The sequence below is a fragment of the Gymnogyps californianus genome, chromosome 4 (genome assembly GCF_018139145.2).
Source record: "Gymnogyps californianus isolate 813 chromosome 4, ASM1813914v2, whole genome shotgun sequence".
NCBI lineage: Eukaryota > Metazoa > Chordata > Aves > Accipitriformes > Cathartidae > Gymnogyps > Gymnogyps californianus.
Genome location: NC_059474.1, coordinates 59,445,078 through 59,459,271, shown reverse-complemented (window position 1 = coordinate 59,459,271; position 14,194 = coordinate 59,445,078). Strand labels below are relative to the sequence as shown.

At 39.2% G+C, this 14,194-nt stretch overlaps 1 protein-coding gene across 1 annotated transcript; it reads right to left on the bottom strand.

Moving 5' to 3' along the window:
• Positions 1–1,017: 1,017 nt before the first annotated feature.
• On the bottom strand, positions 1,018–14,115 carry LRIT3 (leucine rich repeat, Ig-like and transmembrane domains 3). The gene is made up of 4 exons (XM_050896612.1): positions 14,000–14,115; positions 12,284–12,762; positions 3,167–3,472; positions 1,018–2,081 (listed from the first exon to the last, which is right to left on the bottom strand). The coding sequence occupies exons 1-4, from the start codon at positions 14,113–14,115 to the stop codon at positions 1,018–1,020; spliced, it is 1,965 nt and encodes a 654-aa protein (XP_050752569.1).
• Between the last annotated feature and the right edge of the window lie 79 nt (positions 14,116–14,194).

The following is a 14,194-nucleotide window of genomic DNA, read 5'->3' as shown; positions in this document are numbered from 1 at the left end:
CCTGATTTTTCTAAACATTGGGAAGCATGCTCACAATTAACTTTCATAATGCTCATTGAACTTCATTACATATTCAACTTGACCTGAGGACAAGACCTTCTCTTACTGTATCTCAAAATATATTATATTACTACAGTGTAGAACATAATATTGTGCAATATCTATGTAATATGTAGGTATATAAGAGTGTGTTTTGTATTACACAGTACCACAAAATTTTCTGTACAGAGATTTCTGAAATTGAGGTATATAGACATATGCATCCAAGTGAATTCTAAGGCTGAGATTTTGCAATAAGATCATTTGATGTAAATTAACATTATTAATATCTAGTATCTCTCACAGAGTTACTCATAATGATCTTACCTGAGCTTCAGAATACTAAAGAAGCTCCTTTGCCATAGCATCTGCAAAATGACAATATTATGTGTACTGTATCTCTCAAGAGTCCATAAGCTGTGGCTACCTAGCTTCAGTCTTGATTGGCCTGAGATCACTTCCAGTCCAAGATACTGTACAAACAGAGCTGTACGACATCTCAAAGCACAAGCTGATGTCAGAAGAAAACTTGTATTTTCAAATAAAGTTTTGACCTCAATAAAAGTAGTTTAAACTGTTTTCCTATTATTTTTAAGTACATAGTTTTTATGAAGGTTGTGATTAATGTTTGATAGATGCAACTAGCACATCATACAGTAAAACAAGAGAAGAGAAAACAGAATGATGTTTTAAGGAAAACAAAAAATAGAACCAGGCAACCATTTCATGCCGTATTTATCTTTTGAAGAACATCATTCCTTCACATCCAAAGTCACAAACATAAAAAAAGAAAATAAACAGGCAACATTTTTCTTTTATTCTCCCTCCTACCACCACCCAACCCATCCAGTAGACTGCATTACATCAGATAACATATTCCGACCACCGCTTAGCACCAACCTGCTTCCAGATACAGTATCACCATTTTGCACTAATTTTACCTACTGTATATTTCATCTCCTCCACCCTCACCCATGTTCAACACAGATACTCAGACCTAGAGCCCTCGCTTTTGAAGGTCATTTGAGAATCCATGCTTGACCTAGAACAAAGGAGAAGTCTTTCCGACTCATCTGTGTACCTTCGTGCCCAGAGCTGTTCTCCTGCATTCACTGTTCGAGGCTTCAGAGATAGTGTTTCAAATTTCACATAGGTCTCTTTTGCAAGGTCAGCCTCCTTTGCAGTTTTTGGTTTCACATGAAGTTTTAAAACTTTGTAGAGTAAGAAAAATATCAAAGGTAAAACAACCACACATCCTGCACTGCTGGCCAGTATCAGAATAGAAAACTGAGAGCTGTTTTCATCATTTAACCTATCAGTGGAGAAAATAATGCACTGCTCTTTTGTCGGTGGCACTCCTTTGGGTGAGACACATGCCATATATTGAGTACTAGGTTGCAAACCATCAATTGTGACTTTGTTTTTGCTAGAATCAGTGCTCAGAGGCAACATATCTTTCTCACCATACTTTGAGTATAACACAGTCACTGCAGAGTTGCTTGTGGCATTGACAGTTTTCCAAGTTAAGGTCACTCTTTCATCAGTTTCACTGATCACTCTTAGGTTCTTTACAGTAACATTTTGCTCAGCCATACCTGCTGTATTCAATGAAGTCTCCTCACCTTTCTTGCTTATCTCCCCAGTCTGCTTTTTGTTTCCATTTGTCACTGCCTTTAAATTTTTCTTTCCATCAAACACAGGCCTGGATTGCTTCTTGTCAGTATACCTGATGCTTGTTGATCTTTCAGCGCTAACCAGTGCTGTGGTGGTTGGTGTGGTGGGAAGAGGTGTGGTTGTCCTCTCAGGTTCCTGCTTGGATTCCTCCTGAGTGGTATTCTGTCTCTCTGCCTCTTGCTTCCTTCCATACTTCTGTGGTGACACAGTTGTAGTAACTACACCAACCACTGTGACAGTAACAGCAGCTTCTGACATTCCTGCTAAGTTCTTGGCTTTACATCTGTATTCTCCTGCATCCTTGTATGAAATCCCTGTCAAGCTTATTATGGACCATCTGACACCCTCTCCAGGTGTTTCTTGAATTACTACAGGAAAACACAAAGAGTAAAACATTATAAAAGGGAGCTAAAGAGAAAGTAAACATTATTAGACTACTTCTTCCCTGAAGTTATTTCTGCCAGAAGGAATCACATGTATTAAACGTAAAAAAAAAAAAAAAAAAAAAAAAAAAAAAAAAAAAACCAACAAACAAAAAAACGAAACCAAACCCCACACACAAACTATGGAACTCCCTGCCATATTATATTATTGCAGAAAAGTGCTCAGGTTGGGTCCAAATGGAATTGAATATCTGGAGGATTTACAATATAATTTGCAGTTTCACTAAGTAAAACAAAACCACATAAAGAGAAATCAAATTTCTTAAAGCTGCTAAGTGACTAGGAAATACAAGTCTCACTGACTTCAAGTGACACTGAACACACTAGCCATTTTAAACATTTTTGGAAATTACCTTTGTCTTAAGATATTTCAGTACTTTGGACTATTACCTTCTTCAGATCTACGATTTAAAATAACTGCTAACTACTTGGCATCAGCGAGAAACATTTTTTATATTTAAGTTACTGCATAAATATCTATCATAGCAGCTAGAATGATATCAGACAATCACAACCTTTTTAGCATCCAAGATGGGTGTTGCAAAGAAACAATAAACATTTGCAAACAACATAGAAAACATGATTTTGGATAATCCTATGTTTACAATGCTGAGTTTTAAGTGGCTCAGTTATGGCCTCACTAGCTTTTTTAACATGAACATTTTGAACCAAAATGGAGATTCCAGTAACAAATTCTCCTTTCTGCTTTTCAGCTTCTGAGTTAGGGCCCAACTACCTCAACTTCCATTTTCCTTTATCCTTCCCCCGCTTCATCCATTTCCCCCCTCCACACACGTTGTTCGCATTACAGACCACATCCAGAATCCGAACAGTCTGTTGGACCTGTTCAGACCAAGACCTAGACAAAGAATTTCATAGCAGCTGTTGCATGGATCCAATTTCCAGTTTGGTGCAATACCTGGTCCATTGTTACTCCTTATAATGATTTCAAAGCACAAGCAACCCAACAATTTCAGGCTCTCCCATTTCCTATAAAAGAGCAATTATACCTGTATAGTTCACTGGTATATTGTCTGACCTAGTCCAAGTAAGCTGCGGTGTTGGGTACCCAGTCGCATCGCAGCGTAGCAGAACGTTGCTTCCCAGCGGGGAAGTGATTTTTGTCGCTGACGTCATCACGGATGGTTTAAGACACTGCTCTAACTCAGCTCTCTGGAACAAGATTCCTGCCAGGCTCTCAGGTCCGCTACATGAAATCAATGGATCAAGAAGTACAACTGAGTTGTCCACAATTTTGGAAAATTCAATTAGCTTTGAAATGCGACAGTCACAAAACCATGGGTTGTCCTGCAAACCTGAAGCAGGAAGGGAAGAGGAGAAAGAAAAAAAAAAAATGTTGTCAGGCAATATATAGATATTGTGATTACAGTATGACGCATGACTACCATCGAGTACAATCAAGGAGAACCGTGGACCTATTCTGAGTTACTCTTTTTCTCTTTCATTTGGTCTTTTTTGTTCAGCTGATTGGTGGGGGAGTTTTTACAGAGGTCAGGAAGAACAGTATGAATGTTTGTTAAGCTAAATGTTTTCTTCACAGAAGTTTACAGGAGCATAGTAATATACTGGCACTACCTTTGCTTAACTTTGCTGTTTATCTAGGAAAAAACACTTTGAAAAGATGTCTAAAGACTGATGATACATTTTCACCTGCCTGTGCCTTCTGGAAAGATAGCTTCTCAGGGTTATTGCATCCTGTCACTCTCCTCTACTCTTGGTCCTTATTTGGGCTCTTATAGTTTGATCTTCTGTCCTGGTTTTGGCTGGGATAGAGTTAATTTTCTTCCTAGTAGCTGGTATAGTGCTGTGTTTTGGATTTAGTGTGAGAATAATGTTGATAACACACTGATGTTTTTAGTTGTTGCTAAGTAGTGTTTATATTAAGTTACAGATTTTTCAGCTTCTCATGCCCAGCCAGCAGGAAGGCTGGAGGGGCACAAGAAGTTGGGAGGGGACACAGCCAGGACAGCTGACCCAAACTGGCCAAAGAGCTATTCCATACCATATGACATCATGCCCAGTATATAAACTGGGGGAGTTGGCCAGGAGGGACAGATCGCTGCTTGGGAACCAACTGGGCATTGGTCAGCAAGTGGTGAGCAATTGCATTGTGCATCACTTGTTTTGTATAGTCTAATTCTTTTAGTATTAATATTATTGTCATATTATTATTATTATTATTATTATTATTATTATTATTATTTTCTTCCTTTCTGCTCTATTAAACTGTCTTTATCTCATCCCACAAGTTTGGGTTTTTTTTTTCGATTCTCCCCCTCATCCTACTGGGTGGGGGGAGTGAGTGAGCGCTGTGTGGTGCTTAGTTGCCAGCTGGGGTTAAACCACGACACCAGACACCACGCGGGTCTTCTCAGACCCTTTTTTCAATGCTTGCAGAGAACATGATGATTTAAGGGTTTAGAGCTTACACCAACATCTCTGCCCCTTGAAAAAAGGATAAAAGCTAAGGAGAAGAAGCTTTAGGCCAATAAAATTCTTATCTGGCTCTGACCTATACCAATATTCTCAGAAATCTGGCTTCAATTTAGGACAATCTCTGAAATACATTCAAAAATAATAGCAGAAGAGTAAAAAATGGGAAGGACCCTGAAAAAAAGCTGATGACTACAATATTTTTATGATGGCACACAAGAACACTCTCTCTCCTCTTCTGTTAGAGGCTATAAGATTCGCTTGTTGATTCCAAAGTCTTTGAATGAGAGGCTTCTACCTCTTGGTGAACTTATTATGGTGAAAGAGAGTAGCCATTTCTGAGGAATATAAGTCTAAATCCTCAGCTGGTATCGATTACTCTGCTATGTTGACCTTCATAGAGCAACAGCAGCTTCACCAGGTAAAACACCACACAGCATATCACTCATGAGTTCAAATATTTTCTTATTTGACTTATACTTCTGGGCATACTTTTTTCTTTTTTCTTTTTTTAGTATTAACAATAAACAGAACTTACAGTCTGAAACAAAGGACGGTATGCAAGAACCCCTTGCTATTGAATTTACTGATTAGTGCAACAGACAAGTCATATTAATTAAACCAAAATTAAAAGAAAAAAAACCTGAAACACCTGCTAATATTGTTCAGTGTACATTTTTAGGAATTATCAAAACAGCTAATGGAAAAATTCTGCTTTTTGTTCTGGAAGAAACTTGCAGATGAAAGAATACATGAATAATTAACTACTGCTTCCTTTTATCGCCTGACCAAGATTAGGTTATTTTAAGCACAATGGCAGTGATTGGTTAAAACTGTCGTAAACCCCAATTAATCCCCACTCTTTAAAACAAGACTTGACCTGAAGAGATTCCATGACTTTGACATCACAATCCAATTTCACCCCTTCCAGACCTAAGAGATTTTACATCTATTCACTACTTATTACCCACTGGAACAGAGAAGAAGAAATCAAGGAAACTGTATCAGCAACTGCTTTTCTTTAAAAAAAAGAAAAAAATAATCTCCAAAACATAAAAATTTTTCCTGTGAACTTCACACATATATTCACAAGCAAAAGAGATACCATCCGAATGTTTTCTGTATGTCTAGGCACATCAACTGTTTGTGCTCATAAAAATTCTGCCCAATCAAGCATATGTATGTAACTATTTGTGTTCATCTTTTAAATTAGGCAAGCTTTAGTTTGTAGTTAGAGAGAGTTAGAGACAAGATTCCCGTAATTTTTTTTTTTTCCATTCTCACTCGCTTATAAGGGGTCAATTTTCCTCACTATGTTAAGACAGAGACTATATGAACATTTGAAAATTAAATTCCCCTAAGGTGTAAGAGGGAAGACAGGATCCCCTTGAAACAAGGCCTCAACTGCCAGAGTTCCTCTGTAACAAATGCTGCTAAAACGCACGTGAACTCCCAGCATGGCCTCTGTGCTATCTAGAGGACAGAAGCACGGGGCAGCTGTGCTACAAGCAGGCAGCAGGGCAGGAACTCTGGGTCCACAGCGTTAATCAGGACAGATTTGCAGCATCAGTAGGGCTCCCATCCCACATACCAGGCAGCAGATTCTCCCTTACGTTGAACGCTACTGAAAATATTTCTTCTGTGACCTTGCTGCATCCTACAAGCTTTACTGCAGGAAAGGAGGGGGTTTATTATTGTTTCTAATACTACTAGCAGCACTCAAAGGCCTTTCAAATAGAATCATAGAATCATTTCAGTTGGAAAAGACCTTTAAGATCATCAAGTCCAACCGAAAACCTAACACTGCCAAGTCCACCACTAAACCATGTTCCTAAGTGCCACATCTACACCTCTTTTAAATACTTCCAGGGATGGTGACTCAACCATTTCCCTGGGCAGCCTGTTCCAGTGCCTGACAATCCTTTTGGTGAAGAAATTTTTCCTAATATATATATATAAATACATAGCTTTCATGTTCTCCCAGTGTCCCAAAGAAGACCCGAAGTTGTTATAATAAGTATCAGAAATTGACAAAATAGAAGGAAGGATGAAGCAAAGATGGATAGTCCTTAGATTGGATGGTTGTTTAGTCCAGTCTGGGACACAGGTTTGACCATCTCAGTTCATTCTGAAGGCCAGGTTTCAGCTTCAGAAGAAACTTGTCCCAGAAGACTCTGTACTTCTGTGCTTTAGCACAAAGAAAGAGTTATTTCAGTTAGTCACCTCATCTCCCCCATCCATCATGCTTCCCAGTGGAACTGGCTAAAGAAGCAGGACTTATATAAATACATATAAAATATACAGCTACAGGAGTTCCTTCCTTGCCTCCACGGCTCATCCCTTCTATTTATCTGTGTCTCGCCAATATCTGACAGTATTCACATTATTTTTAGTAAACTTGCACAGCCATTGTAAGTCATCAAGTCATGTGAACTCCCAAAATGAAAAGATGAAAGCACTATTGAGTTGGAAGCAAGGATAAAACACTGAATTTGATTATACTTCAGTTAGCTATTGAAGAGAATAGAAATGGGAATGTAATCCTAGTTTCCAAACTACAAAGGGCATTCTGAAATTTAACAGCTTGTGTTTACAAGATGGTAAAAGTGAGAACAAACACATGAAAGAATAAAGTTTAAAAAAAGGAAAAAAATGAAGAAACTGGAAAAAATGGGGAGCTTTAATAAAGGAATGAGATGGAATCCCCTCAGGAAAATAATTTCCTAAGAAAAGAAAATAAAAATAATTATAAGTCTCCAATGGCATGTGTATCTGATGGAACACCGAGTCTTTATAAACCCTGGATTCTTTTGTAGAAATATTAAGGCAGCTCATTGACCTGAGAAAGAAATACTAACCAAGGCAAAACAAACGTTGATAAATACTTAAGCATTGCAATATACCAATGCAGTGTATTTTAACATTAAATATGGAATATAAATTGCTCTAAAAACCTTGCTTTATTCTACATTCAGCATATTTTAATTTACTCTCACACATTTATATGTATGCTTGCATGTACAATGGCAAATATATGTATATGTGTGTCTGTGCATGCACATTTTTGCAGTCTTCTCAGTAAGCAGGGTTTTGCCATGCTGTGTCAATAAGGACTTTAGCATTCGAAATAGCTACTAGAGAAATTTCCTTTGTAAATCAGTAACCAGTCTCACACCATAACTTGTATAATATACCGCTTTTCAGTTGCTGTAAAATGGCAGTATGTGAAATATTCAAGTTTTGGGCCAATGGAAATATTCACCACAGCTTGGGCCAACCTACCCAAGGCTCTCTTCCAACTGAAGCTACAAAATTTTTGATCCATGGTTCTAAACAGTGAAGCCCACTTCCCTCACTGTGTCCCAGTGTTTCCTACACACAGTAATTGCTAGGGAGTAGTTTCAGGAAAAACAGCATCTACCCAATGGCCCAGCATAACAGCTGGGACCCTGATGGACTTGCAGCATTTCAAATTTTTGGCACCTCTACATGCAACAGAGGCAAGATCTCATCCAACTGCCACTCTATCAAATCCTGGATTCCTCTGTTCTTCTCAGTGACTCACTAGATGTAACTTTCCATATGGAAAATGCTACTGCCATCATTCACACTAGAAATGTCAATCTCTGTACAGCAGCCAATGCTGAAACTTAGCTGTCATTTGGATCAAAGTATTAGGCTATAGCTCCAGAGGTAACCAAAAGAGGGCCAGGTGAACTCACACACTCGTCCCTCGATCATTTCCAATGCTTAATTGTCAGCTCACTCCACAGCTTTGTTTTGAACTGTTCCAAAGGGCGCTCTCCAAGACAAAGCCAGACGTGGCTCCAGGGACAATTCACACTCCAGGGATTGCTCCCTGAAAGGTTTATGGATGAGACCACACCAAGGACGGCTCACTCTATCCTGTTCTTGCCCCCAATGTAAGTTCAGCAGGCTTTGCACCTCCAAACTATCATGCATGCCTATCAGCCCATCAGGCATACAACATACCCTTGCTATTTTATACTACAAAAGCACAATTCTATGGGTTGCATGCAATTCTCACATTACTTTCAGGCACTTTGAACTGAATTAAAAACATCCCTACCCACACAGTTACATTTTAGAATCACTGCAGCATCCCGTAGAGCCCACAGAAAACCAACGGCTAAATCTTAGAAAGTGTGGAACAGCCAGTCAGCTTTAAAGAGAACTGGCCCTAAACTGTGTGGATAAGAGCCAGAGTGAGCCACTTGGCCACAGGGCCAGGAATCATTCCCTGACCCTCTTTCATTTAGCATAGTGTCCACACAGAGGAACATCATACAGTGGGAGATAATAAAAAAACCCAACCCCCTAAGTACAGAGATTATGAATTGGAATAAGGAGACGATAACCTGCCAGTCCCCTGGCAAAAGTAGTCCGTGGCTCCTCCAAGAGTCCTTGAAGTAAACCAGGGGAACCTGAACTTTCTCTTACATGCAACCTTCTTGAATCTCAGTCAAGACACTGAAGACAAAATTGCCTCCTGGTGTTAAAAAATACATATGCACAGACATTTGAGTTTGGGGCTTTGCTGTTGTTGGTCTTGTTAATTAAATGCAAGTGACAATCTTGTTTTGCCAGAACTAGGAGAGAAGCCAGCTCAAGCCATAATTGCTTACACTAAGTAGAATCTGACTGCTGTTTTCCTGACTAGACAAAACCAGCATTTATTTGCTCTGGGTTCCAGCTTCTAGCAGAGCTCTGGCTGCAGTTACCATTCCATGTAGGCACATAGGTCAGGCTGAATGCTCCCACAGAGAACAGCTGGAGCACATAGGACACTCTTGAGCATCAAAGCGTGCAATTGTGGGCATCACATTTTAAGAGAAACCTTTTTTTTTAAAGCCCAAAGGAGTCCAAAGGGAACCAGTAACTATGGTAGAAAATGAAAAAAAAAACCCTCCTCACAGTCTATAAGAAACTGGTGAAAGAAATAGTGTGGTTAGTTAAGGCGGCAAACAGGGAAGGAAAATGTATGAAAGGTTACTATAAGAGATCAGAATTAGTTTTTCTGCATGTCCATCTCATGTAGGACAAGAGGTAATCAGCTTAGTTTGCAGTAAGGGAGATTGAGGTTAGATATTAAGAGAAACTTTCTCACTATCCTGATAGATAAGCACTGGAAGAGGTTACCAGAGAAGGCTCTGGAATGGGCTGGCTGCAGGCTTTAAGAACAGCACTGACTCAACCAGAATGGTTCAGTTAATCTGGATCTGCATCCCAGCAGGCCAGAGGCCTTTTTGAAATCCTTCCTGATCACATACCTCTGTGATCCTTATCTCCACCTCAGAGGAGGAGGAGGAGGAGAGTATCTACGGGATATGTTTCTCCTTCCTCAGGCTCCAGCAATCCCAGCAGAGACAGGAGGGGTGTCAGAAAGGAAGCAATGCCACAGAGCACATCTTGCTCCTGTCGTTCTAAGCTGACATCTCCTATGGCTGGAGCGTTATAGAGACATCTCAACTCCTAGGTCATCTTTCTAGCCTGACAGTTTCTATCAACCATTCATTCCTGAAAAACAACTGCTTTGTAACAGTCCATCAACAGCAACCTAAGGATGAGCCTCTGGCAGTGAGTGTAAGTGGCATAACTACAACTTCGCAAGCTCCAGTAATATAGATAATAAACCTAACACTTAGTGGAGATTAAGTAAGCTTGTCAAAATAACCCATGACATAAAGAGCACAGAACTTTCTAATCTCTACAGGAAGGGGATGTTTTCTTATTCACTATAGAGTTTCTTATATAGCAAGCACTGCCTGTCTGCATTGGGATATACTCATCAGAAGGCTATGATGTACAATGAAAGAAAATTCAGCTAATTATTCACAGCTTACCTAAGGTAGATTTACTCAACACAACACAATGAAAGTACTACCTGGTGTTTTGCATTCTCAGGTCCAAATCTATAATGACTGCACAGAGCCTCCCTCAGCATGTAACATTACAAAAAGAGAAGCAAGGTGCTGTTTGAACCCAGTGTGTGTTCTCCTCTGGAGATCTGTGTTCAAACCCAGTTGTAGTTCATAAATGAAAATGATCCAAAAGTCACATCCCAAGTCTCTAGAGAACTCAATGCTGGCACCAGAGGGTTTGCCAGGACTAGAGGAGGCTGGCAAAGTGCCTGCACCAACAAAGCCTGCAGATGGTTGCCAGGGGGAAGGGGAGGAGAGAAGAGTGTGTGGGGGTTTGGGTTTTCTTGGTGTTTGGTTTTTGGGTTGGTTTTTTTGTTTGTTTCTTTTGTTTTGTTTTTTAAGTGGTGAGGGCTATGTAAGACAAGGAAACCAAATAACCTCTGGGACTCCCACATGAGATCATCAGGAGGATTAGATCTAGCACAGTCAGCTCCTACTTTACTGCCTCCTGTAGCCTTCTGTGTGGGGGCAGGGAAAGGGGTACTGAGCTGGACTTACTTTTACAGCTTTTTCTTTTTTTTTTTAATCCTGAATAAATGAAGATCCTATTAATGCTGCAAACCTACAGTTACCACACATGTGAGGAACTCATTCAGCCTATTTGCATCTATTAAGTTACTTATATACAATCTCATCTAAATGAGTTTCAAATTGCAGCTTCTGCTGTGAAACAAAGCAGCTGAACAAATGAACACTGAATAGTGGGAGTCTAGATCAAGAAATTGGAAATACTGGGCAGTACAATGCAGGGCAGATCTTTACTAGTGGGTATAGAACTATTGCAGGAGAGAGCGAGCTGGTTTTCCTCCCTTCTGCCTGCTACACTACACTACAAAAACATCAAAACGTGCACTTATACATAAAGAGCGACAGAAGAGAACACTATTGACAGAGGTGTTCCAGCCACTTTCTGAAACTACAGAAGAGAAAGGGGTTACCTGCAAGACTAGGAAGTGGAGAGAAAGTGTAAGATAAAGCACAAAGTCACAAACAGAACTGATGTGATGGTATACTAGCAAGATGGAATAAAATTATGAAAAAAATCAGAGCCTGGCCAAACTATTCTTAAATACTTACCTTAAATACTATAAAAAGTACTGTGAAGTTGTTGGGATCAGATTCCTACTCTCTCTCTCTCTCATATTCAACATGTAAATTGGGAAAATCTTCAGGATAATCAGGCAGCTTTAGAGCAACACAAGGTCAACAGTAGTCATGGAGAGAGCAGAGTTGCCCTCTTTTGAGCCACCAACACTGTCGGCAGCACTGTGTCTCAGGACAGGCTTCATATGAGCATCAACTCTAGCTACTTGTTTGGCTTGTGAGCCACTGGAAAAAACAGTTGCAAATGGACATGCTTGCAGTTGCAACCACATACAGTGATGAGGGAAATGTCATCAGAAACACAATTTTTGAAAGTCCTGCATTTATATGGACACTGAATACTCCATATGGCCTGTATTCCTGTAGACCAGAATCTCATAGATTTTACTTCAGTTTTATAACCTTGAGATAACAACATACATGGAGGTCACTATGTTCATTTTATAGTTTTCTGTCACCAACAGAAAATAAATAAATAAATAAATAAATAATCATAGAGCAAACCAGAAGACTGACCTGGATAAAACCCACTCTCCTGAATCCCAGGCTGGTCCCCTACCCATTCTCACTTGGAACTTAACATTTAGGTACATTTTAATAAGGAATGAGACAGGCTGTTTAACGTACCCAAAATGACTCTCTGGGTCGCCAGAATGTCTGTGTTCTTGGACAGAACAGCTTCTGAGAAGGGGGGCCAAATGTCCATCAAGTCTGACGGCAAGGTGGTTAGCTTGTTGCTGGATATGTCCAGGTAGGTGAGGTTTCTCAGGTACCGGCCAGCATCAGCGGGAATGCTGGTCACTTTATTGTTGTGTAAATCAAGAGTCCGTAGGTTGGGCATCTCTGCCAGCGATTCCCAAGGGAAAGTCGAGAGCAGATTACCATCCAGCCGTAGCTCATGCAGTTGTTTCAAGTTATAGAAACTGCTGATATCAATGTTGGCTACACAGTTGTAAGTTACCCACAGGTATTTGAGATCTACTAGGTAGTAAAAGGCTTCAGTTGGAATCCTTCGTATGACAGTTTTCTCTATACGAAGCTTTACAGTATCCACAGGAACATTCACAGGGATCTCATACATGTCAGGATCATTACAGAGCACAGACCTAGCATCAAAAAAAAAACAAAAACCAAAAAAAAACCAAACAAAAGAGAGAGATACCAACATTTCTTTATCAGAAATTTGTATTTCAGATTTAAATGCAAATGCTATGACTTTCTGCAACACTACTAGCAGAATAAAGAACGTCAAATCAAGAACAGTCTTCTGCATTTAACAATTGAAAAGACAAACATGGAGATTCTAAAAAGAATATGAAATAGCAATGATACTTTCACATGAAATCTAGATTTGCTTGATTCTAAAGCATGTAAGCACCGTCTTCTGTCCATCATTCTCGACAACTGAAAAACAGAAGCCATTGTATAAGGAATGATACATGCATGTATCTCAAGTGGGAACTGCATGCCATGTGTTTTACTAAAATTCAGAATATTGGACTACCAATTTCTAGTTTTTCCACATGATAAAGATTCAAAGTATTTGTCTATATTTACCTTTCAGAATAGACTGCAAATTGAAAATGTTAGCCTATATTTCTCTAAAGGAGAGCTTTCTAGTCCTCTTTCTGGTGTCTACGTAGAAATGATCTGCTTTTTAGAGGTGCTAAGAACTTTCTGCTCCCATTGATTTCAGTGAAATGGGATTTCTCAGCATTTTCAAGAATCAGTATGTTTCCATTTCTTTGGGGTACATTGTTTGCACATATTAGCTTGAAGATTCCCCCCCCCCCCAATAAGCTTATCTTTAATTTTCTCCCCCTTTTCTCTATATTCTTCCTCTATTTTACCTTCTCCTCATGCAGCTTTATACTAGATATGTTGTGACAATAAGTAGCAATGACAAACAGTATCTCCCAAAATTGACATGACAATATCCAGATCATCAAATTTCAAATTAACCTCTTTATTACCAAAAATTGTATGATTTTCCTGCAGATTAAAAAAGAAGAAACTACTGTATTTATGAAACCAGAATCACCTTACAGTAGACAACTAGTTTTAGAAATAGAAAGGACATTATAATAGTAGGAAAATCAGGGAGCAGAAAGAAATTGCCTTCTGCAAAAACTGAAGATTTAGAGTACCTATTTGCTAAGTACAAAGCCATAATCACCATCTGCTCCTATTCAGGAACGCTGCTAGCCATATAACACCAGTGTAAAATAGGCCTTTATTTCAACTATGCTAGAACTAATTTGCAATGTATGAGAATGTTATTTCCAATTTCTTCAACCCTTTTCCTTATAAATTGCCTTGTATAACAAATAATAAAATATATACCTTGTTCCAGTGCCATCACTTCTGCCATGGTAAACGCAAGTGCATTGTGAAGGACAAAAACCACGCACTTCTTCAAAAAAGGTCATTAGGAGGTAGAAGTAAACAAACAGATACATGGCTTCCTCCCAGCAGAATTAATATGAAAAAATTTGAAAACTTTATTCCTAGGCACTCATGTGCAGTGTGCTACGAATG

Bases quoted from the DNA above. Each gene is read 5' to 3' on its own strand.
- LRIT3 (XM_050896612.1), bottom strand. From the start codon at position 14,115: ATGTATCTGTTTGTTTACTTCTACCTCCTAATGACCTTTTTTGAAGAA. The intron at 12,763-13,999 runs GTATATATTTTA...TTTTGATGCTAG, and splicing joins AGTGATGGCACTGGAACAAG to GTCTGTGCTCTGTAATGATC. The intron at 2,082-3,166 runs GTATAATTGCTC...GTTTTCCTGTAG, and splicing joins TATACCAGTGAACTATACAG to TAATTCAAGAAACACCTGGA.